This window comes from Podarcis pityusensis (assembly GCF_964106645.2).
Source record: "Podarcis pityusensis genome assembly, chromosome: 13".
NCBI lineage: Eukaryota > Metazoa > Chordata > Lepidosauria > Squamata > Lacertidae > Podarcis > Podarcis pityusensis.
The window spans coordinates 30759587-30784590 of record NC_138038.1 but is presented as its reverse complement, the minus strand read 5'-3'; the positions used below and the strand labels follow the sequence as shown (position 1 = coordinate 30784590).

General features: G+C 40.4%; 3 protein-coding genes across 3 annotated transcripts; all 3 read left to right on the top strand.

Annotated features, from left to right (window-relative positions):
• Positions 1–3989: 3989 nt before the first annotated feature.
• LOC308461527 (olfactory receptor 14I1-like) lies at positions 3990–4928 on the top strand (the record flags this gene model as incomplete). The annotated part of the gene is made up of 1 exon (XM_080978524.1): positions 3990–4928. The coding sequence occupies one exon, from the start codon at positions 3990–3992 to the stop codon at positions 4926–4928; it is 939 nt and encodes a 312-aa protein (XP_080834650.1).
• A 7148-nt stretch (positions 4929–12076) lies between these two features.
• Positions 12077–24612, top strand: LOC308460846 (olfactory receptor 14A16-like; the record flags this gene model as incomplete). Its single annotated transcript, XM_080977380.1, has 2 exons — positions 12077–12370; positions 23971–24612. 2 exons carry the CDS (start codon positions 12077–12079, stop codon positions 24610–24612), a joined length of 936 nt encoding a protein of 311 aa, XP_080833506.1.
• LOC308461853 (olfactory receptor 14A16-like) lies at positions 17125–18063 on the top strand (the record flags this gene model as incomplete). The annotated part of the gene is made up of 1 exon (XM_080979018.1): positions 17125–18063. One exon carries the CDS (start codon positions 17125–17127, stop codon positions 18061–18063), a length of 939 nt encoding a protein of 312 aa, XP_080835144.1.
• Positions 24613–25004: the final 392 nt, after the last annotated feature.

Genomic DNA, 25004 nt, shown 5'->3' with positions numbered 1-25004 from the left:
GTTGTTCTGTGAAAATGGGATTTTGTGGTCTTCGGTATGAGAATGGTTTCCTTTAAATAAAGCGCCACACACATTTCAGTAACCAGCAAACATTACTTCTATCACAAATATTACCCTCTGCCTCCTCTAGCCTACATTGAATTTCTTTCATCCATCATTTTTCATATTCATAGTTTGGCTACAGTCAACCTAATATCAGCTGAGTTATAATCTACGCAGAAATCAACGTGGCATTCTAATATTGTGTGGACTTTATTGACTAGTTTCCTTTTCTAAACACTGGTGTAGGCCTCATCCCTTGCTACTACCAATAACAATGGGTGAGAATTTCACCTCAGCTCTCATTCTAAACTGAATCTATCAAATTCACACTTTCAATATACGAATTTGACCACAAATTCAGTTCTCTGAATTTTCCAATGAAGTTTGCCCATAAGCCAATGTTATAGAAAAATCCACATTTTCAGGGAATTTATGTAAATAAATGGATATATTAGTGAACCTAACACAAAAAATGCTTTAAAAATGTGTGCATTAGTAAAAACTGCACATAAATATATTTATTAGAAGATATGCACACTAAAATGCTGAGGAAATGTCATGAGAATATTTTTTTAACAGCGAATTGCTCCAAAAATTGAAAATTGAATTTATGGTTAGAAAAATGTTCAACTGAGATAGGACCTTTCTCTGGGACCAAAGAGAAAATGTTTTTGGACAATGTCAAGGAGTTTAAAAAGACTGGAAATTATTGCTACTTTGCTTAGAGAAATTTGTTACTTTGCATTTTGTAACATTTTATTTTGTAACTAGTTTAAAACATTTTTGCAGTAAAACTTTTTTGAATTCATTCTTGTGGTGGAGCTTATTCTCTTCTATGGTGCACAAGATCCAGAGCAGGGATCCATTCTAATATCTCTAACAAGAGGTGCTGAGGGAAGGCACATTCCTTTCTATTTATGGAGCTTTCTAACCTGCCAGCAATGGCAGAGGGATGCCAGCCGGCTGTGCCACGGTTAAATGTGCCCGTGGCCACACTCACACAGAGCTCTGATTGGCTGGGGCTGTCCAACAAGGGCAGAACCCCAGCAGCAACAACACAGCTGCCATGACGCAGGGTGAAGGCAGCAACTCTCTGCCCCCTAAGCTGGCATATTGTTGTGACCCAGCTGCCCGGCTGCAATGCCGCCCACTGTGAAAGGTGAGCGGACTTGTGACACATCACTACGGGAAGTTCACAACTGCATAGTTTTTAAAATGTTCCCAGGAAGCAAGATGGCTGCCTACATTGATATCTGTATCTATAACTCTTTGTTATGACATGTGGTCCCTGGAAGCACTTTATATGACTTTTTTACCGACATGACAGTCACATTACTAGCTGCTTTGACAATTTAAAAAGAAATAAGGCAGACTCTGCATCAGCTTTTAAATACATAAATATGCAAAACAGATTCATCTCCATATCTCTGTTGCAATCCGCACATGGGACCCAGAGGGACAAAATGTTTACGCTCACTCCAAAATGTAGAGTGAACCAAAATTCTTTGCCATTGCCAATTCAGGCAAAACGTGCATGCAATATTTATTTGATTACATTTCTGACAAAATCAGAAGAAGCAATAATGAGGGTGAAAATTATTGTTATGAAAGTTATTGTTTGGACACTTGGGAGCAATTTGTCAAAGTACCAAAGTGCACATCCAATTAACCTCCTTTCTACATGAGCATCTTTAAAAAGCCAGTTTACAAAGGAGCTGCTACACAATATTCAGTCAAATCTGAAAAGCAGATGAAAGACTCTCAGATGACCCAAGGGATGCATGATCAGTCATAACCTAAAGCAGCTACCCCCCAAAAATGCCATTTACCCACATTGAGAGCCAACTGCTCTTAAAGGGGATAGGTAAGTTTTATTTTAATTTTTTTTTAAAAATGTAAATTTAATACTATCTACAGTGATAAAAGTCTGACATTTCCCCCCTCTTTATTCACTGGACCACCACCTACATTTCTCTTACGCAACAACATTCCCTTTGAAATTTCCCATTCACTGAAGTCAATGTCGTTAAAGTGTAATAATAAAAGCAGTATGCATTAACTGGGGGGCGGGGGCAGCAGTATGTCTGTGGGAAACATCAAGGCAAGACTTCTAAGATGTGGAAGTAACATGTAAGCATCTTTGTACACTCAACTGAGAAATCTGACCAAAAGAAAAATAATGAAATTGCAAGCAATTAGGGAAAAAGTGGTCTTACAACCAATTCAGCCTCCCACCATTATACTTCTCCCATGAGTAGACACTGATGTGATAAATTATTTGTTTGCATAAGCTGACTGCACCAGAAAACAAATCCAGAGTAGGCTAGCAGGAGGACCAGCAGATCAGTTGGGGCTGATCCAAGGCATTCTTCTGGCTGAGGCAACATATAAGTCGGCACTCCCTGCCACACTCATCAGCATCTTACGCCACACCAAAGGCTAGTTTAGGCACCACAAAGCAGGTCACATTACACAAACTTGGTTTATCCTCCAATAGTGTTTGCTCACTCTCCCAATTAACAGCTATTTTTCTTATTTTCAAGCAAGTCACCTCCTCACCAAGGGGCTAACATTGGGTAAGACAGTTCCATAATTATTTCTTAAATACTAAGGCAGCTAAATACTGATGCGGTGCATGAGGTGTTAGGGGAGGGGCAGTACCTCTGGTGGGGTATATGTCATGCTCCTTCTGGGGTAGCTTGTTGACCTTTGGTCCCCACCCTGCACTCAGCTCTCACCTGTGGCTCCTAGGAGCTGTCAGCATGTGACAATGGCCACAAACTGGGAACAGCTTTGCTTGGCTAGCTAAACCAGCTGTGGGTAACCAATGGGTCTCAAACTCTTGGTGAATTAAGGACTTATCCTGCATGCAAAGATTTAGTGGATCTTAATCTGGCGGATTGAGCAAACAAGACCAATGGTGGGTCCAGTGGTAGAGAAGGTGGTTTCTGCAGGTGCTGTAGAGGGAAGTGAGGCAGATGGGGCTTGTCAAACTGGAAAGGTAGCCCATTTAGGAGAAGGAAAACTCCGATTCTAAACCTCTGCTGCCTTGCAGGATTTCTTCAGGAGATGAAAAGCTAAGAGGTAAACACTACACAAATCTGGAGAGCAGTCCCTCCAACAATTGGATGGTGGCTTGTACACTATTAATAATTGTGTGTACAGTGATATAGTGAGTCCCTGTACTAGTCTTCAGATATGTTTATGTGGGTCTATGATACAATGATGCTGCATTCATCTGAGAGTCCTCCATCTTCTAATGGGACCTGACAGAATATTGAGTAGCAGTTCTTTGTTTATGGGGGGTGGGACCTGCTAACTGTGAAAGGGGCCTGCTGTTTGGTGACCTTCCTGGGGCAGGCAGAGGAACTGGGGCAAATGTGTCAACACAGTTTGTGGGAAGGATGGGAGGAAAGGCACCTGTATCTGCATCACCAATGAAAATAGTTGATCCACCCTGCCTTCTCAGGATGCATTAAGTTTCATATTTCCTTCCACGTCCAGCCAAACACCCAAAAGGAAGGCTATAAGTGAATACTGTGTGCAAATAATCTGGTAGTTTAATTGAGAACCCTGAATCATTGAGACCTATAGCTTGGTGGTGAACTCCTAGGACATAGATGTGCCTGCATGTTGGCTTCTCTTTCTGAGGTCCCTCTGAATGCATAGATGTCAGGAGAAGAGATTATGGATATAGTCAGACCTTGCCCTGAACACATTTGCAACAGATATAGAGGCTCAATGAGTGGACAGGGATTCTCTCAGGACAATACAGAGGGGTCAGACAGCCTGTCATCATATGTCTTCATTTCATATTTCAGCAAAGAAATATCAGCTTCATTTGATTATTACACAGAAGGAGTCCAGCTTAAATTAAACTGCTTACTCAATATTTCTTCCTATTTTATTCTGGTACAGGTAATATGTGAATATGCCCAGTGAAAAAAATGCACAATCTTACCTCCATGTCAACATTTCTGCTGCTGGGATTCTCAGACATTCGAGAACTGCAGATCTTGCACTTCTTTGTTTTCCTAGCATTGTACATTATAGCAATCATAGGGAATCTCCTCGTTGTGGTTGCAATTGTCCTTGATCATCACCTTCACACACCCATGTACTTCTTTCTACTGAATTTGGCTATGCTGGACATGGGAATAATTTCCGTCATGGTACCCAAATCAATAGTTCTTTCCCTCCTAAACAGCAGGTTTATTTCTTATTTTGGATGTGTTGCTCAAGTTTTCTTTTTTATGTTATTTGGAACATCAGATTTTGCTCTCCTAACTATAATGGCACATGATCGCTATGTTGCTATCTGCAATCCATTACAATATGAGTCAATAATGCACAAAGCAGCCTGTATTCGTATGGTAGTGATTGTGTGGACTATTTGTGTTTTATATGCTGTGTTACATACTGGGAGCACCTTTGCAAATACCTTCTGTTCTAATGCTGTTAATCAGTTCTTCTGTGAAATCCCACCACTACTGAAGCTCTCCTGCTCTAACTTCTACCTGGTTGAAGTTGGGCTTCTTGTGCTAAGCTTTGGTATAGCACTAGGTTGTTTTGTTTTCATAATCTTAACATATATGCAGATCTTTTCTACAGTGTTAAAAATCCCCTCTGTTCATGGAAAGAAAAAAGCCCTCTCCACTTGCCTTCCTCACCTCACTGTTGTCTCTGTGTTTCTTTTAAGTGGGTTGTTTGCCTATGCAAGGCCTCCCAGTGATTCTTCTTCCGATCTGGATATAGTTGTGTCTGTGATGTACACCATAATTCCTCCCACATTGAATCCATTCATTTACAGCATGAGAAACAAAGAAATCAAGACTGCTTTGTGGAAACTCTTAAATTTTGGGAAATCTTCTAAAGTTTTCTCCTGAGTTGTTCTGTGAAAATGGGATTTTGTGGTCTTCGGTATGAGAATGGTTTCCTTTAAATAAAGTGCCACACACATTTCAGTAACCAGCAAACATTACTTCTATCACAAATATTACCCTCTGCCTCCTCTAGCCTACATTGAATTTCTTTCATCCATCATTTTTCATATTCATAGTTTGGCTACAGTCAACCTAATATCAGCTGAGTTATAATCTACGCAGAAATCAACATGGCATTCTAATATTGTGTGGACTTTATTGACTAGTTTCCTTTTCTAAACACTGGTGTAGGCCTCATCCCTTGCTACTACCAATAACAATGGGTGGGAATTTCACCTCAGCTCTCATTTTAAACTGAATCTATCAAATTCACACTTTCAATATACGAACTTAACCACAAATTCAGTTCTCTGAATTTTCCAATGAAGTTTGCCCATAAGCCAATGTTTTAGAAAAATCCATCTATTCAGGGAATTGAATTTATGGTTAGAAAAATGTGCAACTGAGATAGGACCTTTCTCTGGGACCAAAGAGAGAATGTTTTTGGACAATGTCAAGGACTTTAAAAAGACTGGACTTTTTTGCTAGTTTGTGTAGAGAAATGTGTTACTTTGCATTTTGTAACATTTTATTTTGTAACTAGTTTAAAACATTTTTGCAGTAAAACTTTTTTGAATTCATTCTTGTGGTGGAGCTTATTCACTTCTATGGTGCACAAGATCCAGAGCAGGGAATTCCACTCTAATATCTCTAACAAGAGGTGCTGAGGAAACGGGAAGGCACATTCCTTTCTGTTAGTGCTTTGACTTGGGAAGCCTCACACAGATCCCATGACAACTTGGGGAAATCCAGAATCCACCCTTCTGCCTCCCTCAAGGCACCCTGCTTTGGCTCAGGATGAATTTGGTATTTGTCTGAATTCACTGCACACATCCTTAATATTAAGTAATCCATGCTCTTTTACAAGACAAATATCACATAAATTGCAGGTCTCCAGGAGGATGGAGGTCCCAGAGTGCTTCTACATGATGTTGGAAATTCAAGCCTTATCAGGAGAAACTGGCCACTCTCCAGGCTCCCGGCTTGATCTCCTTGTTGACCTCCCCGTCTGCGTTTCCCGGCAGGATACAGGCTAGGTCGCGATCGGCGATCCTCCTCAGTGTGAGAAGGACACACCACTCTTCCCTGCTCCCTGCTTCCCCCAGGGAGGGGAAAGAGATAGACAGAAATGTATTTACATGCCTTTATTTCTGTCTTTGCAGCATTACAGAGAAATGCGTCTGCTCTCTTCAGACTCCAACAGCAGAGAGACAAACTCCACCTCCTGTACTTCCTGTACAGGTCAAATTACACTCTGAGCTAAATCCGGTGCTCAGCACAGTGAATAGACTGTCCCTTTGTTCCCACGGTACAGTCCCAACATTCCCACCATGTTTTGCTTTCCAGCCAGCTGCAGCTCGCTGCCCCATTGCCCCTTTTCCGTAACACATAATACGGTGGGGTTTTCTTATTTCTTGGACAATAGCACAATTGGAGGTTACCAGGGTCTGTGTGACGGTAGCCAAGCTATCCCTGTCCATTAAAGACAATAGTTGTGCACCAGCTGAAGCTTGGCATAAGCACTTCAAGCCACTGACTCCTGATCCCAAGTGATTACGAACCTGCTCCTTTAAGGGGAGTGGAACACTATACAGGACAGATTGTTTTTCCATCTCCCAAACTCAGGAACCATACACCCAGAACAACTCCATCTTGCCTTGATTTCATTTCATTGTCTGGGCCCACATCAAGACTCCGGACACCAGTCAAGTACTTTACAAGCCTCTCCTGGTACCAATGGAAAAGAGAGAGAGAGAGAGTTGTGTGTCATCACTACATATTCTCTGGGGACTATTCACGGTGGGCCAGGAACTGGCAATACCTGTTTTACTTCAATAACCCCCATATCAATGCAGCCTTAGTTCCCTTAACCCACCTCCAGTCATAATAGTACAATGTGGGGTTGGGGGTGTTGCGGGGAGAGACAGATCCAGCCATCCCAGCCAGAACCACCCCATCTCTAACTGGCAAATTTATGACATCATCTCTGAGAGAAGTTTTTCATCTTAATTTAATAGCATCATATTGTTTAAAAATATCAGCACATCCTCCGTTGAATTTTTGGCATGAATGAGATCAGTTAGAATCTCAAGATCTTTCCCAATGTTCCTCTGAAGTGCCAGATCTATGACAATCTGTTTGATTGAAGGGGCACACGGAACAACCTGCAGGACCTACTGCGCAGGAATGTACTTCATTACAGGCACATAAGGGGAAAGATGTACTACCATTGTAAGTGGGGGCTCACTTCAGAAGACTGAATCTTCCATCACCTTTGGTCACAACAAGATTCCTCAGGTATGTGCATGTGTTTGTTGGCATGGTCAGAGTATTCCTGCTTTTCATATACAGCCATACCTCATGTTGCGTCCGCTTCAGGTTGCGTTTTTTCAGGTTGCAGACTGCCTATTTCAGCTTGCTCTGTCCTGCACTCTTACCTCTTCTTTATTCAGCACCTACCCCCCCCCCCGCCCTTTTGCAGTCTGGGTCTACAAGTTAGTCATCAGTTTTCCAAGGGCTGAGTAGGAAATATTTGCGGAAACCTTAATTGACTGGGGTCTTCTATTTTTTGCCAACTCTATACTGTTGGGTGTTGTTTGTTGGAGTGGTGTTCCTTCAGTATGGAAAATTGGCATGTGGTCCAGGCAGGTGATGAAATTTCAGAAGGAATGAAACACTTACAGTACCTAAGACTGTGTTGCTTGGTTGTGGGCATCCCTTAGTCACTGTTGTCAGGTTTAGCCTGTGGGTGCTGGTTGGATGCTCTTTGACCTGACAGAAACATTGGGATGGACGTTGGCCAATGAGGCCATGGTGTGCCTGTTAGGCTCTTACACCCAAGGTCCACCCAGAAGGGAGTGAGGATCTTAGGAAACCTTGCTGTGTGTACACAGTGTGTGTCTGCTATCTTGCTTTGTGTTCTTGTTATTAATCAACACCTGTCTGGACTTGATTTGATTTGGTTACATTAGTTGAATCTGACTAGTTAATTGGTTTTTGCAGATCCTCAAGTTGTTATATTTCATAGAGTCGTACCTTGGATCTCGTACACCTTGTGACTCGAACATTTTGGCTCCCGAACCCGGCAAACCCAGAAGTGAGTGTTCCAGTTTGTGAATGTTCTTTGGAAGCTGGATGTCCGGCACGGCTTCCATGGCTTCCGATTGAGTGCAGGAAGCTCCTGCAGCCAACTGGAAGCCACACCTTGGTTGTCGAACTTTTTTGGAAGTTGAAAAGACTTCCGGAATGGATTTCGTTTGACAACCAAAGTACAAAGTACAACCTATTTATTCACATTTGGTTGTGTTGATTCTTCTTCCTGGTATGTTGGCAAATACAATACAATACAATACAATACAATACAATACAATACAATAGCATTTTGAAATGTAATTTACATCCTGAGAGGCAACAAATGATCTTTGATACTGATAACAGACAGATGCACTTTAATCCTTTAAAATGCCAGAACAAACAAAAGAATGTAGTGCAACCTATGAGGGTTATCTTGAAGAGCTGGGGCAACTCTCTCTCTCTCTCTCTCTCTCTCTCTCTCTCTCTCTCTCTCTCTAACTATCTATATATTTGTAGTGTAGTGCATGCAGAATGCAGCTGTGCTGAGGGAAACACTAGGCAAAAGGACTTAACCAAAAATCTTAAGGGACAAGCAGGATGCTATGGAAGGTAGCATTTTAAAGGTAAACTCCACTGCCAGCCACTTTTAAATGGAGTAACATTACTCCACCTGGATGAACCAGTTAGAATATTCAAGGGCAGAAGACTGAAATGTTATAGCCATCTTCAAATATCCAAAGAGCTGTCACATGGAAGATGGCACAAGCTTGTTTTTCACTGCTCCAAAGGGTAGGACCTGAACCAATGGATTCAAATTACAAGAAAGGAGATTCTGATTGAACATTAGGAAGAACTTTCTGATGGTAAGAGCTGTTGAACAATGGAACTGACTACCTCAGAAGGTGGTGGACTATTATTCATTGGAGGCTTTTCAATAGAGGTTGGATGGCTCCCTGTCAGGGATTATTTACTTGTTATTCCTGCATTGTAACGAGTTGGGCTATATGGCCATTGAGGTCCCTTCCAACTGTTCAATTCTAGGTATAATTCAATGCAACAATTCAAGCAAGAGGTAACCAGAACATGGATTGCTGTGAAAGACTATCTCTATACATAAATGGCAAGAGCTGAGTAATCAGTCAAAGCTGGCAGAATACATTCCATGTCACCAAGTGACAATGGTGGATCAAAGATCTCCTTCAAAGTCGTGCAGTTGGCCCTTTCGATGGGGGGTATTGGACTGTAAAAAAATGGTTGAACCTCATGGTTTGAAGCTTCATAATGATGATGAAGATGGTTTTACTGTACTTTTATCAGTGAGGTCAGGAAAAGCTGTGTGTGGTGGACATTCCTTTGGTCAGCCCCCTGAAGACTCAGTAGCCAATCACAGCAAGGTGAAGTGCTTGTTAGGATATTTCCGTTCCACCTTAAAAAGGGGACAGGCTGTTGTGAGTCACAGCCTACGTATTTCCTGTTCATAGGATGTTTCTGTTTTGTATATGCTTTCGTTTTCTCTCTGTGCCTGGACATCGAAGCAGGCAGTCATGTTTTCTCTTTGTTCTGACCAACGCTGAATAAAGTTGTAAATAATGTTCTCCTGAGTGCATCTTTCACTGTACGAACTCTGCTGATAGAGCGTGCATCAGTCCTTGGAATGTGGAAAGCTATTTCCGAGGCTTTTGTCGCTAATTGATTGATACTGCATTTCTACGGGAGGTCGATGGATCGTCCAGAGACAGCGTGGGGCCATGATGGCTTTTGTCTCCCTGGCAGTATCCCAACAGTGCTAGCCAATCAGGAGGGAGTGGAAAAGTAAAAGGTAAAACCTGACAGTTAAAGTGTTAGATAGGGCTTGGATGGGAGAATAGCTGAGCAGCTAGAGGTTTGCTAGGCAGGGCAAACCAGATTATTTTATAAAACAATTATAACATATTATATCATAAAGGGGGGCTAGATGTGTTTTACTAGCATGGTGGGACAAAGAGCCATTCTAGGATGAATCAGATGATTTAGGAACACTGTTAAAGTCATAAGTAAAAGTCTTAAACACTTCTGTAAAAAAAGAATTTGACCAAAATCAAGCTTGTACTTTACCAAAGTAACCATCAAGCTGTAACGCTCATTGGGTGTGTATAAATAAAATACCAGTTTTGTTTTAAACATGTCTAATTTAATTTATTCCCACTTTAAGGGATAAGTGATCACAGATCATGAGTGAATGCCTGGAACCCCATGGGCTCCTGCCACTGCTCAGCAAAGAGAGAGGGAGGCACCCAACTTTTGTAACAGTATGTTTTATCTGTATGGTGGACAATTAACCAGGCAATCCAATAAACTTTTTTTAAAAAACATGGAAAGAAAGAAGGCAGTCCTCAGACATCTTCCAAGTACCATTGTGGAACCCATGTATGTATGGATTGATTCATAGATATGCAGACAAATCCTCTTTTCATGTTCCAATGCGCACATAGGTCTGCCAGGGCCAAGATGGAAAACCTCTCTGTATACGCAGTGCGATCTGGAATCCTCTATAAGACAGTGAGCATATATTAGTTGCTTACATTTGTGACAGAAACAAAGGAAACAATAATTGGGGAGTTCTGGTTCTGATCAACTGTTTTGGACTCATGGGAGCAATTTGCCACAATGCCAAAGCACATATCCAATTAAGCTCCTTCTAACACACACACCTTTTAAAAACCGGTTTATAAATACATCTGTTATACAATATTCTGGCATGTGCCCGAAGAAGAAGAAATCATCTCAGATGTCTCAATGAATGTCTGACCAGTCATGGCCTATAGTAGTGAAATGAAAAACTTCACTTACCCAGGCTGAAACTGTTTTAAAAGGAATAGGTAAGTGGTTGGGGTGGTTTTTAGCTCTGAACTTAACAATACCTGCGGCAAGAAAACTGTAACTCCTTATTTCTTTGCATCATTCTTCATCACCACACCTACATCTTTCTGCATGTTACTCTTACACTCAGTGCTTTTCTTGGGGGGGGGGAGATGCATGGGTATGCATACCCCTAAACATTTTGTGAATCTAAGTTTGGCTAATTCAGGGGCAGTATGTCAATATGAGTAGGAAAATGAGAGTACCCCAAACAATTTTTTATTTTAGAAAAAAAGCACTGCTTACACTGCATTTTGACCTAAACAATTTCTCAGAACTGAGGTTGATGAATTGAAAGAAAAAGAATACAAACATGTTACCGGTACTGTACATTAACTAGCATTCCTCTATCTGTGGAATGTATCAGAATCAGACTCGGAAGATAAGGTGGTAACACTCAAGTATCTTTGTACATTTAAGCTGGAAACATAACAAATCTAAGAATACTGCAAATTGTGATTCCACATACCCACCCATCTCCAGTAGGGCAGAAGTGGTCTCAGATTAAAATCAGTCTCCCAACAGTATATTGCTCACAGGGCATAGGCAGATTTCTGATGAACTATTTGTGGATATTAGCTGGCTGAAGAAATGTTTGCACCAGTTGTGTTTTTTAAAAAATCCAGATTAGACTAGGACTTCCACCCAGTCAATATATATTTGCACATTGTGTGTCTTTAGTCTGTCCACCTTATCTGGCACCCTGCATAATTGGAGCCAGCAACTGACTGGTGAGCTCCTATGCACGTATAAATGTATGCTTGTAATTTCCCTTTCTGATGCTTCACTGAATGCATAGATGCCAGGGGAAGGATTTTAGGGAGTATAGACTCATCACACCTTGCCTACATTTGCAAATGGTGTGTGTGTGTGGGGGGGCACAAGTGGACAGGGATTATCTGATGAGAAAACAGAGGGGACAACAATTATTGCTGATTATGCAAAGGAATATTTGGTGGACTTGATTTCTAGATCAAAGCAGCTCAGCTTAAATTAAATTGATGAATCAATAATTGTACACTAATAGTCCTTATCCTCTTGCTTGTACAGGTAACATGTGGATAAGTGCTGCGAACATAATGCACAATCTTACCTCCATGCCTGCATTTCTGCTGCTGGGATTCTCAGATATTCGAGAACTACAGATCTTGCACTTCTTTGTGTTCCTAGCCTTGTACTTTATGGCAATAATAGGGAATCTTCTAATTGTCATTGTCATTGTCCTTGATCACCACCTTCATACCCCTATGTATTTCTTTCTAATGAATTTGGCCATCATGGACCTTGGAACAGTTTCAGTTATGGTGCCCAAATCAATGGCTATTTCCCTTTACAACAACAGGTTAATTTCTTATTTTGGATGTGTTGCTCAGGTTTTCTTTTTACATTTATTTGGAATATCAGATTTTGCTCTCCTAACTATAATGGCACATGACCGTTACGTTGCTATTTGCAGACCACTGCAATATGAGACAATTATGCACAAAGGAGCCTGTATACGGATGGTAGCCATTGGGTGGATCACAGGCTTTCTTGCTGCCATGTTACATACTGGGAGCACCTTTGGCAATACCTTCTGTGGTAATTCTGTCAATCAGTTCTTCTGTGAAATCTCAAAATTACTGAAGATCTCTTGCTCCGACTTTTACTTAGTTGAAGTTCGGGTTCTTGTGATAGCCTTTATTATATCAGTAGGATGCTTCATTTTCATCATCATAACATACATGCAGATCTTTTCTACAGTGCTCAGAATACCTTCTTTAGATGGTCAGAAAAAAGCCCTCTCCACTTGCATTCCCCACCTCACTGTTGTCTCTTTGCTTATGTTCACTGGTGCCTTTGCCTACGCAAGGCCACCCACCGATTCTTCTTCTGATCTGGATATAGTTTTTGCTGTGATATATACCATAATTCCTCCCACATTAAATCCATTTATTTATAGTATGAGAAACAAAGAAATTAAGACTGCTTTGTGGAAACTGTTCTATAAAAATAGTGTTGTATACTGTTCTATACGTTAAAGTTTGGCAATGCCATTTTTAACCCAACAACACAACTTTTGGTAGAGTATCTGCTTTCCATGCAGGAGGTTCCTGCCTTTACCCCTGGCAAGTCCTGGCTGGGGGATAATGATTCCATTTCTGAAGTCATAGAGGGTTACTGCCAGTCAGTGCTGACAATACTGAACTAAATGGACCCAGTGAAATAAGTGTAAACCAGTTTGTTCTGTTCCTGAATCTGTGATACAAATCATTCCATAATTCCTCCACCTCATTTTTCATATAATTCATCATCAATTGATCACGCATTTCACCATCTTCTCAAGACAGTGTATTTCACTTACAAGTGATACATGTATACGACAATTGAATGTAACCATATTAACAAATATTCCATGTAAACATTTAGTTAGAAAAAGAAAGTTGAAGAACATAAAATGTATCATTTTCCCAAAATGTTCTGAACAGAACATGACCTTGTGGGGCATTTTGTTCTTGATCATTCTACAATACTATAAAATTTATTTTTGCATAAAAATGTCATCTGGCAATTTTCTTTCTATTATTTTATAATATTGATTAGTAGAACCATCTAATTTGAACTTTTGTTGTCCAGTGGGTTGTGTTCGTGATAAATTATCCCTCCAAGAGCTGCATGCCAGAGCTGGGTCTCCACTCTTAGTTTATTATACTCATACTACACACACCGGCGGACATGCAGCACACAAACCTACAGACATGGACACACACTGATCATAAAAATAAAACAAGAACACAAGCAACCCCCCCCCAATTGACCCAGGGAGACAGTTCCCTTCATGTGCAGATAGCAGTTGTGCAGAGCAAATTTTCACACATCACAGCGCAGGACTGCTTGGAGATTGGGGTGACAATATGATAAAATTTATACATTCAGAAATTACTAAGCAAAATATTAAATTATTATATGCTATTACGACAGAGATGTGCATAACATTATGCAGAACATTAACACAACAAATCTTTAGCATCTCCACTCTTTTCAGTTCACACAACCATCATTTCTAATGTATATGAACACCCTGAATGACAGGAACCAACTGGAAACTAAAAGAAAAATACAAGGAACAATTACTGACCACATACCTCATCATTCATTAATGGAGGCCATGCCACATGTACTATACTGTTAAGGCTTGAGATCGGTTTACTTGTGAGCTTGCTATACCCCATTTATGCCCATCTGACTGTTTTTGTCTGTGGAACTGGCAATGTGACAGGTGCCACATACCGGTAATTTAGGACTAAAAAAGAAAAGAAACTGTTTTTAACTGTTTTTATTAATAATTATATATTTCTTGTTAGCCATGTGGAGGCTTTATTACAATCAAGTGGTATATAAACTTTGTTAAACGAAACAAATAAACAGAGGTTATTCCTACAGCAACTGGGTCAGATAGGTCTGTCTGGGACTGACTATCCCAAAGTCACACAATATGTTTTATGACTGATTTTATCCATGGTCTCTCACATCCTACTCCACTTAATATTCCTCCGTTTTCCCCTCACATACTGGGAAAATGACATAGAAGTGAGTAAACTGGGGGGATGGAAGTAATCTTTTCTGATAGGTCTGGAAATGTATTGCAGATAGAGGCACATGACGGCAAATAAATAAATAATAAATAAAAAATGGAATGGTAGTTAGAATTCTCTTCAGTTAGAATTATTGCAGCCAGGTTTTGCACTAAAGGAGTCATATTGAAGGGCAGCCCCATGTATAATGCAATATAGCAATTCAGCCAGGATGTACCGTAACCAGGAAATGGATAGTTTGTGAAAGCCTATCTCTATCTAGAAATGGCTACAGTATTTGGATATAACTAAATAAATAGCCATAGAGTGATCATTTTTCATGTACTGAAGCACATGTTGTATCTGTTGTTGTTTGTTTGTTTCTACTACCAAAGTCGAAGCAGCAAAATTGCCTTGAAGATTCAGATCAGCTCTGCTGCGCTCTTGGGAGCAGGATCCCAAGATGCCTAAACAGAATTAACTAACACTCCCTCCCATGCCTGCTGGCACTAATAGCTGATGCTACATTTAGTGACTATTACCTTTAAATATGCTGTCTTTTTTAAAGGGAAAAAAATACTCGGTTACATGTTTGGGGGTAAGTGCCAAGGGAAGGTTGAAAGTGCTTGGTTGAGAAGGTACATGGGCTCTCGCATCTGAAGCATATCATACCCTATGAATTTTAAACTTGAAAGTATTTCAATTGCTTGCCAACTTTTTCTAACTGGATTATAATTTTGTTCGATTAAATCCAGACTTGGTGATGCTATTAGTAGACCCATTGACTGCAGAGGTTCTGTTGCAAGTATATGACTAAATGTGAGTTCAACCCAATACGTTCGATTATAGTTGTATAATTGTGAGATCTGGTACGCCACATTGAAGGGGAAATTGTGACAAAAATGGAAGTGCACAAGCCAAGTTATAAAAGATGATATAAGTATTTTATTATTCATGTGACAGTAATAACCGCAAAACCAATACTGTGTGGTGAGCTCTTATGTACATGTATGTGTATGTAGGCTTCTCTTTTGGATGTTCCATCAAACACACAGATATTAGAAGAAGGATTGAGGGGGTATAGCCTATACCCTCCAACATTCCTCATATGAAACTAGGGATATTCTGTTCTACATCAGTGTCATTCCACCCCCATGCCCATTAGACAAAGTCAAGCGACCACCTCAAGCAGCAAATGCTGGGGATTGGTGAAGCGGCAGTGAGGTTGGGAGGCTAGGGCTGTGTGTACAAGGTGCCCTGCCCTGTATTAACTCATTGTATTCTTATAAGCTGTTTAGGACCATGCCCTCACAATGTGACATGCAAACAAGAGCAAGGCAAGATATAAAGGTATAATAGCTACATGACCAAACATACAACATATTTTAAGTTACAGATAGGTAGCCGTGTTGGTCTGCCATAGTCAAAATAAAAAATTCCTTCCAGTAGCACCTTAAAGACCAACTAAGTTAGTTCTTGGTATGAGCTTTCGTGTGCATGCACACTTCTTCAGATACACATGGTGTATCTGAAGAAGTGTGCATGCACACGAAAGCTCATACCAAGAACTAACTTAGTTGGTCTTTAAGGTGCTACTGGAAGGAATTTTTTATTTTAACATATTTTAAGAAGCTGTCCTGTAAAACCCAGTTATGACCTAAGTTAAAGGTAGCATTAAACATAAAGGTCTTCACCGCTTGCCTAAGTGCCTGTGCACATGGGGTAAGGCACAAGTCAATAGGAAGGGAGGGTATGAGCTCATGATATAATAAGCCAAAAAATTAACAGTGAAATATTTGATTTTCCTATCCCTTATTTTTGCAGTCCCAAGCAAAAACCGACCTACCAAACCTTCAGGGAGCCTCTGTTCATACTGCGTGTTCTGTCTTCAATTTACGGAGGTTACCTAATTTGTGCAGGCCTGCTGCAAATTATCCCAAATTAAAAGCATGTGCATGTGTGCATAGTGATAACAAAGTCAGTTTATACGAGCTCCAATTCCAGTTCTTACCCGGGTGCTGCTGCAAGCCACTGCCAGACTCAGGAGCACATATATATAATGGGTATAATAGTAACCTGCCATTTATTTTGGCTAAAAGAAGTAGATTGATTTTGAGCACATAACTCTGAAATTATTTGATGATATGTGTTGTGCTCTTAACTCTTAATATTGTATAGGTCACATGCAAGGACATGCAGATTGTTCTGAGTAAACAAAACTGCCTTGCAAGAAAGCTCACAATGCAAATTGAAAATCAGTGTTGCTGGGAGCAACTGGGACAATCCTGGATAAAATGAGAAGCCAAAATGACTTCTGTAATTCCAGGAGTGTCCTGGGAAAATTGTGACACTTGAAGGCTATGCTAGCCTCCCCACACCATGCACAAATTTCAAATAGGTGCTGGGGGGGGGGGGGTTCAGTGACAATCCGAGGGGGAAAGCATAGAATGCATGGTGGATTTGACTGTTTAAAGGAACTTTGTTTAAATTAAACGGGTTAATAAATAATTATAAACAAACAATCCTATCTTCTTCCTTGTACAGGTAATGTGTGAACACGTTGTGTGAATAAAATGTCCAATCTTAACTCCACGTCTACATTTCTGCTGTTGGGATTCTCAGACATTCGAGAACTACAGATCTTGCACTTTTTTGTTTTCTTGTTGTTGTACTTGGTGGCAATAATGGGGAATTTTCTCATTATTGTAGTAGTTGTCTTCGATCACCACCTTCACACCCCCATGTACTTCTTTCTCATGAATTTGGCCATGATGGACCTTGGAACAATTTCTGTCATGGTACCCAAATCGATGGCTATTTCTCTTTTAAACAGCAGGTTCATGTCTTATTCTGGATGTGTTGCTCAAGTCTTTTTTTCATATTTATTTGGAACATCAGATCTTGCCCTCCTAACTATAATGGCACATGACCGCAATGTTGCTATTTGCAACCCACTCCAATATGAGTTAATTGTGAACAGAGGAGCCTGTATACGGATGGTAGCCATTGTATGGATTATCAGTCTTCTTAATGCCACCCTACATGTTGGTTGCACCTTTGCAAACATCTTCTGTTCTAATGCTGTCAATCAATTCTTCTGTGAAATCCCAAGGTTACTGAAGCTTTCCTGCACTGACTTTTACTTAGTTGAAGTTGGGTTTCTTGTGCTAGGATGGAGTATAGGGCTCGGTTGCTTCATTTTCATCATCATAACATACATTCAAATCTTTTCTACAGTGCGTAGAATCCCTTCTGTTCATGGTCAGAAAAAGGCCCTTTCCACTTGCCTGCCTCACCTCATGGTTGTCTCTGTGTTTATGTTCACTGGAGTATTTGCTTATGCAAAGCCACCCACAGATGCTGCTTCTAATGTGGACATAGCTTTTGCTGTGGTCTATACCATCATTCCTCCCACATTGAATCCATTCATCTACAGTATGAGAAACAAGGAAATAAAAACTGCTATGTGGAAACTCTTAGAATATGGGCATTCTTCTAAAAATATATTTTGAGTTTTTAAAAATGGGATTGTATATTCAATGTGAATGTTTTGATATACAGTTTTTAAACTAGCACTAGAACCTTGGGGTGGACATTTGCTTTGCATGTAGGAAGTTCCTACTGTAACCCCTGGCATCTGCAGGTGGAGGAATGAATGATTCCATATCTGAAGCCATAGGGAGCCACTACCAATCAGTGTCAACAATACTGAGCTAAATGGACCAATGGGCTGATTCAGTGTAAAGTAACTTCCTGTGTTCCTCACTCTGCAATGCAAATAGTCTTATAATTTATTCACCTTATTCTCCATGCCATTCATTGCCATTTGTTCATCCTCTTCACCCTTCTCCCCCCCAAAATGTGTTTTACTTACTACTGATACAAGTATAGTACAATTAGATATACTGTAACTGTATCAGCAAATACTATTTCCAATGCCTTTAGTAAGAAAATGAAAGTTCAAAAGCATAAAATGTATGTCCCCAAAATAATTATCAATTTTATTATATTTTTGCTTGCCACTCCAATCTCTGAGTAGTGTGAGATTCCAGGGGTTCCAGGAATTTATCCAGGGTTAAACTCACAGTACCTAGGAACGTAACCCCCACTTAATGGATGTTGCCTATATAGAACAATCAAATGTAACAAATATTCATTCTAATAAGAAAAAGTGTTGAAAAATTGGTAATTTTCCCATCAGAATTTTCAGTTTTACTGTAGTGTAGACAGAATCATACATTTTGATTGTGATCATTCTAAATTATAAAACTTGTTTTTTGATAAAATAATATATGATGTTGCAATCTTCCTTCTCTTATTTTGATAATATTAATTGCTAGAAACATTTCCCTTGCCATATTCCATCTTCCCATCAGTCACCCTGGAGACTGCCTCTATCTCTGGAGTTATTAGGATCCACCTCTGGCTCAGTCCATTGGGATTTCTTTCCACTAAATAGTGCCATTCACCGCTCTAAGAGATACTGCTGTCAAAAACCCAGCCACACTTGCAGTTACTTCCAGGCTAACATAATTAACAGGAAACTAAAATATTATCTTAAAGATATCAAAATAAAACATTACCAAAGGAAATCAAATGCAAAATGCACATTTAAAACAGCACAATTAGGAAGATAATAGTATCATAGATACCACGCTCTCTGTATCCAGTATCCAGTATCCAGTAACTAGTTGTAATTGCACACGCTAACCACGATGTGCATTCCCTGATGAACCAATTTATCATAGTTGATTCTTCCATGAAATAATCCATCATGGAATGTGGTATTCTGCCCCCACACCCCGTTCACACAAACTCTCACCTTCGCATTTTTCCAGCACTTTTATTACAGGTAATCCTAATGTCCAGTTTGCACATTGTGGTCAAATATGCAAACATTATAAACTAACTAATTAACTAAATAAATCATACCCTCACAACAAGCTCATGAAGTACATTAGACTGAGAGGCAGCGACTCAGTGAGTTTCATAAGCTGGGTGAAGGGGATAATCTTTTCCTATAGGTCTGGAAATTTATTGGGTTTCTTGTTAGCAGTCCTATGTAGCACTTTTAAGATTCACCAATTCAGTTTTCTAACCTGTACATACTTATCACAGCTCATTGGCCACTCATTCATGATATTCTACAAGCCTCACTAGGTCCAATGAGCACCAATTGCCACTGACAGAGCCTGTTATATTAACAGCAGCGGCATTTACAGGGTACCCTGTTAAAGGGGTCTTGAGGGGGAAGTCTCTGTCCATATAGAGCCAGAAGTGGTTGGCCAGCGGGCCATAGAGCCTCCCCCCAACGTTTGGGTTTCCCCATCTCTGAACTGCCCTGAGATCTCTGGGTATAGAGCGGTATATAAAGGAGGAGGAGGAGGAGGAGGAGTGTTTTGCTATGGACCCTAAGGATCCCTGGGGACAGGGACTTTGTGGCTGGGCATGCAACTAGTCCTCCAACCTCAGCCATAGACACTGTTGGTTAATGGAGTCAAAGGCAAACGAGAGTGAGACCAATTAATACAGCACCCAGGGTTTTATTTGTTTGTTGCTAACATACTTTTGAATAAGATAAGGAAAAACAACACATTGATCTAATGTGTTGTATCTACTGTGGAAACCAGCTACAGATAGGACCTGCCTCTCTTTGATCCACACATGATATAGTTTTGAATATAACAGGCTCTGTCAGTGGCAGTTGGTGCTCACTGGACCTAGTGAGACTTGTAAAATGTCATGAACAAGTGGTCAATGAGCTGTGATAAGCTGCGTCGGCCTGATTATAAGTCCAGGGAGTAGACCTGAGTGAAGCCTGCAAAAGCTCCACCCCCCCAGGCCACCCTGGATTGGCAAGATGCTCCGCGGTAGCCGGGGAGGAACCCAACAGTCAGGGCAACATGGCGAGGCTCCAGGTGCTTAGGGAAGCACTGTGGTGGGCCGCAACCGCCACTCACTGTGGAAGAAGGGTAAGTGGCCATTGTCACTTCACTGGATAAATGTTATACTCTAGCTCTCCTCCGATCCTTTCATTAAAATTTTGCATGGATTTGTGGACTTCCTTTCAGATTCAATAGTTTTCCCAAGGGGTGTAAAACAAGATTGATTTTGTGTCCCACTCTTGTATAATTTCTACATAAATACTTCCCCCCCCTACTGTCAATGTAGAAGCAGTAACTTTCAACAATGTTTTCAGATCAGCTGTGCTGGACTCTTGGGAGTAAGATCCCAAGATGACAAATAAGACTTAAAAGAATGATCCTTCCCATGTCTAACATTGCTAATTTAGTGACTATTATCCTCACATATGCAGTCTATTTAAAGGCGGGAAAAACAGTTACATGTCCTGTGGCAAGTGCTGCAAGAAGGCCAAAAGAGCTTGGTTGAGAAGATGCATGGATTCTGACATCTTTATCATATCGTCCCCTAAAGTAGCTGGGAAGGAAATTGAATCTTATCATTAAAGGTATTTTAAAACAATTTAAGGTGATTTGGTAGTTTCCTTTTACTCTGATGTAATCTAGATGTGTCTATCAGGATTTTATTTTCCTCTCATCTTTCAATTTTAAAGGAGTCTTAAAGGTAAAGGTAAAGGGACCCCTGGCCATTAGGTCCAGTCGTAGCCGATTCCAGGGTTGCGGCGCTCATCTCACTTTACTGGCTGAGGGAGCCGGCATACAGCTTCCGGGTCATGTGGCCTGCATGACTAAGCCGCTTTTGGCGAACCAGAGCAGCGCACGGAAACGCCGTTTACCTTCCCACTGGAGCGGTACCTATTTATCTACTTGCACTTTGAAGTGCTTTCGAACTGCTAGGTTGGCAGGAGCAGGGACTGAGCAACGGGAGCTCACCCCACTGCAGGGATTCGAACCGTCAACCTTCTGGTTGGCAAGTCCTAGGCTCTGTAGTTTAACCCACAGCGCCACCCACATCCCAAAGGGGTCTTACATACTCTTGAATGCTGATACCAGTCCTTATTAGAGTGCTCAACTTTAAAATGAACAATGACCACCTGGTATATTAAACAAATTCCTAATGAATGTTCCAAAGGCAAATAGATGTAGCTGATATAGATATATTACATCATTCAACTGTGTGGTCCGTTTGTGATGCGTGTATGATAGAACTGGGCTGTGTTCTGTTCCAATCAGTCTGTGTGCTAGAAAAAAGATCCCGATCAAGGCCACAGCTTTCCCCCCAGTAACTGCATAATTTGCAGCAGGTTCCCCCCCCCCATGTCAGAAAAACAAAAGTGATGACATGAAAATTCATGCTGACAGAACTAGATTTGTGTTACATTTCATGGGGACACAAATATACCCCAGATCATTATCACCCACTGAAGTATTAGAGACATATATTGGCACAAACAGTACCACTACCAGCTTGTGAAATTCATCAGAAGATTTTATGTCAGGGGTCAGCAGACTTTTTCAGCAGGGTGGTGGTCCACTCTCCCTCAGACCTTGTGGGGGGGGCGGACTATATTTTGAAAATAAATATAACAATGAATGAATTCCTATGCCCCACAAATAATCCAGAGATGCATTTTAATTAAAAGGACACATTCTACTCATGTAAAAATACGCTGATTCTCGGACTGTCCGTGGGCCGGATTTAGAAGGTGATTCGGCCGGATACGCCCCCCAGGCCTTAGTTTACCTACCCATGTTTTATGGCAATATAATACAGTCAATTTAATATTTATCTGTAGCAGACTACATTCAAAATAGGCTGTTTCCTTAGAATTCTGTCTTATTCCCAAACACATGTATACTCTGTTACTTACCATATTTTTTGCTCTATAAGACTCACTTTCCCCCTCCTTAAAATTAAGGGGAAATGTGTGTGCATCTTATGGAGCGAATGCAGGCTGCGCAGCTATCACAGAAGCCAGAACAGCAAGAGGGATTGCTGCTTTCACTGTGCAGTGATCTCTCTTGCTGTTCTGGCTTCTGAGATTCAGAATATATTTTTTCTGAATCTCAGAAGTTCTGAAAAACCAGGAGCACCTATAACGCAGGATAGCAGTATGTTATAGTTTCCAATTTCAATACCTGACATATATATATATATATATATATTTATATGAGAGAAAGATTAGGTAGTGGACTAGTCATGTAGATGTAGACAGTATTTTGCAAGATAGACATATAGAAGAACCCTAATTCAGTGGTATACAAAGTGCTTTGTATGCAAGATCTCCCCATTTGACAGAAGGTTTCAGGTTTGGGAGCTGCCAGTCCAACACTGTCTTCTTCAAGTGATATCTAAATGCCATATAAAACATATGTTTAACATCATGATTATCTCTTCAAAGATTACTACAGTGGTACCTTGGGTTACATATGCTTCAGGTTACATACGCTTCAGGTTACAGACTCTGCTAACCCTGAAATATTACCTCAGGTTAAGAACTTTGCTTCAGGATGAGAACAGAAATCGTGCAGCAGCGGTGCAGGAGCAGCAGGAGGCCCCATTAGCTAAAGTGGTGCTTCAGGTTAAGAACAGTTTCAGGTTAAGAACGGACCTCCAGAACGAATTAAGTTCTTAACCTGAGGTACCACTGTATAGCAGATGAGGGTTTGAATTAGGCCACAAGAGATGGGACAGCTCTACAAGTGACATTAATAGCAGCTTCCTTTGTGGGGCAAAGCAACTAAAGGAAGTAGTTAAAAAACCCCCAGATAGCTTCATGTTACTGGAAGATTACTTAGAGTCCCCCAAACATGCAGACTGAGCAGAAATAGAAAATATTAGTTAATATATAAAGTTTGGAGTGAAATCAGTGTTTGAGATACTTTAGATACTTTATATAATAACAGATATGCAAGCTTCAATTTACAAATGGGCTATTTTGGCATAATCTTTAATCTCAATTGTTTTTACACTACTTGATTAGCAAAAGAATGGGGAATATATAATTAAATTTCAGGAAGCATTTTTTAAAAAAAATGTTCTATATTCTGATTTTAATCTGTTGGGATCAGCCCAGAGTGGCTGGGGAAACCTAGCCCGATGGATGGGGTATAATAAATAAATGATATAATTAGCTCATTAATCATTATTAACACGTTTTAGCTTCTTCCTCCAACAGAGAGAATGCAAATACTGAAGAAAAAATGAGCAATCTTACTTCCATGTCAATGTTTCTGCTGTGGGAATTCTCAGATGTACGAGAACTACAGATCTTATACTTCTTTCTGTTCTTAGGATTGTACTTGACCACCATGGCTGGGAATCTTCTCATTATTGCTGCATTTGCGCTAGACCATCACCTCCATACACCAATGTACTTTTTCCTAACTAATTTGGCAATGATGGACATGGGCTCTGCTTCTGTCATGATGCCCAAATCATTAGCCAATTCCATCATGAACAGCAGATCTATTTCTTACTCTGGGTGTGTGGCCCAGGTTTTCTTCTATATGTTCTTTGTCGCAGCAGATTTTGCCATTCTAACAGTAATGGCACATGATCGCTATGTTGCCATCTGCAACCCATTACAGTATGAGACAATTATGCACAAAGGAGCTTGTATTCAGATGACCCTCATTGTGTTGATTGCTAGTCTTCTTCATGCCATGTTACATACTTGTAGCACTTTTGCAATTACCTTCTGTTCAAATGACGTCCATCAGTTCTTCTGTGAAGTTCCAACATTACTGAAGCTCTCCTGCTCTAATATCTACCTTGTCGAAGTAGGGGTTATTGTGTTAGGGTGTTGCCTGGGACTAGGCTGCTTCATGTTCATTATCATAACATACATGCAGCTATTTGCTACAGTGCGCAGAATTCCTTCAGTACATGGTCAGAAAAAAGCCCTCTCCACTTGCCTTCCCCACCTCACTGTTGTCTCTTTGTTTATGGGCACTGCACTCTTTGCCTATGCAAAGCCTCCCACTAATGCTTCTTCTGATCTGGATATAGCTTTTGCTGTGATCTATACCATAATTCCTCCCATGTTGAATCCATTCATCTATAGCATGAGAAACAAAGAAATCAAGACTGCTTTGTGGAAACTCTTAGATTTTGGGCATTCCTCTAAAAATAGATAAATATATATATATATATTTCTATAAAACGATATCTGTACTTCTTCCTGTGAATGGTTGGCCTTGCAATGCCATTGTTCTTTGACCCTCTCACCTTATTATTCATGGAATTCATCCATTTGTTTTTCATCACCCAATTGTATCTTTCATCTGCAACTGTTTCAATGATCAGATCTAATTCACCACGTGTCTTCTTAGACGTAATACCTAAAGGAGAGACATTAAGAGTGGGGCAGGGTGGGAAATTAGGAGGGCTCAGAACCCTCCCCTCCCCTTCCTATTTCTATTTTCCAATGCAACTGATTTTAAATTATAGATCTGGTTTACTGATCAATAACAGTGGATGAGTAGGAAAATTCCAGCCTGATGTTTACACAAGTCCATGTTGTTATGGT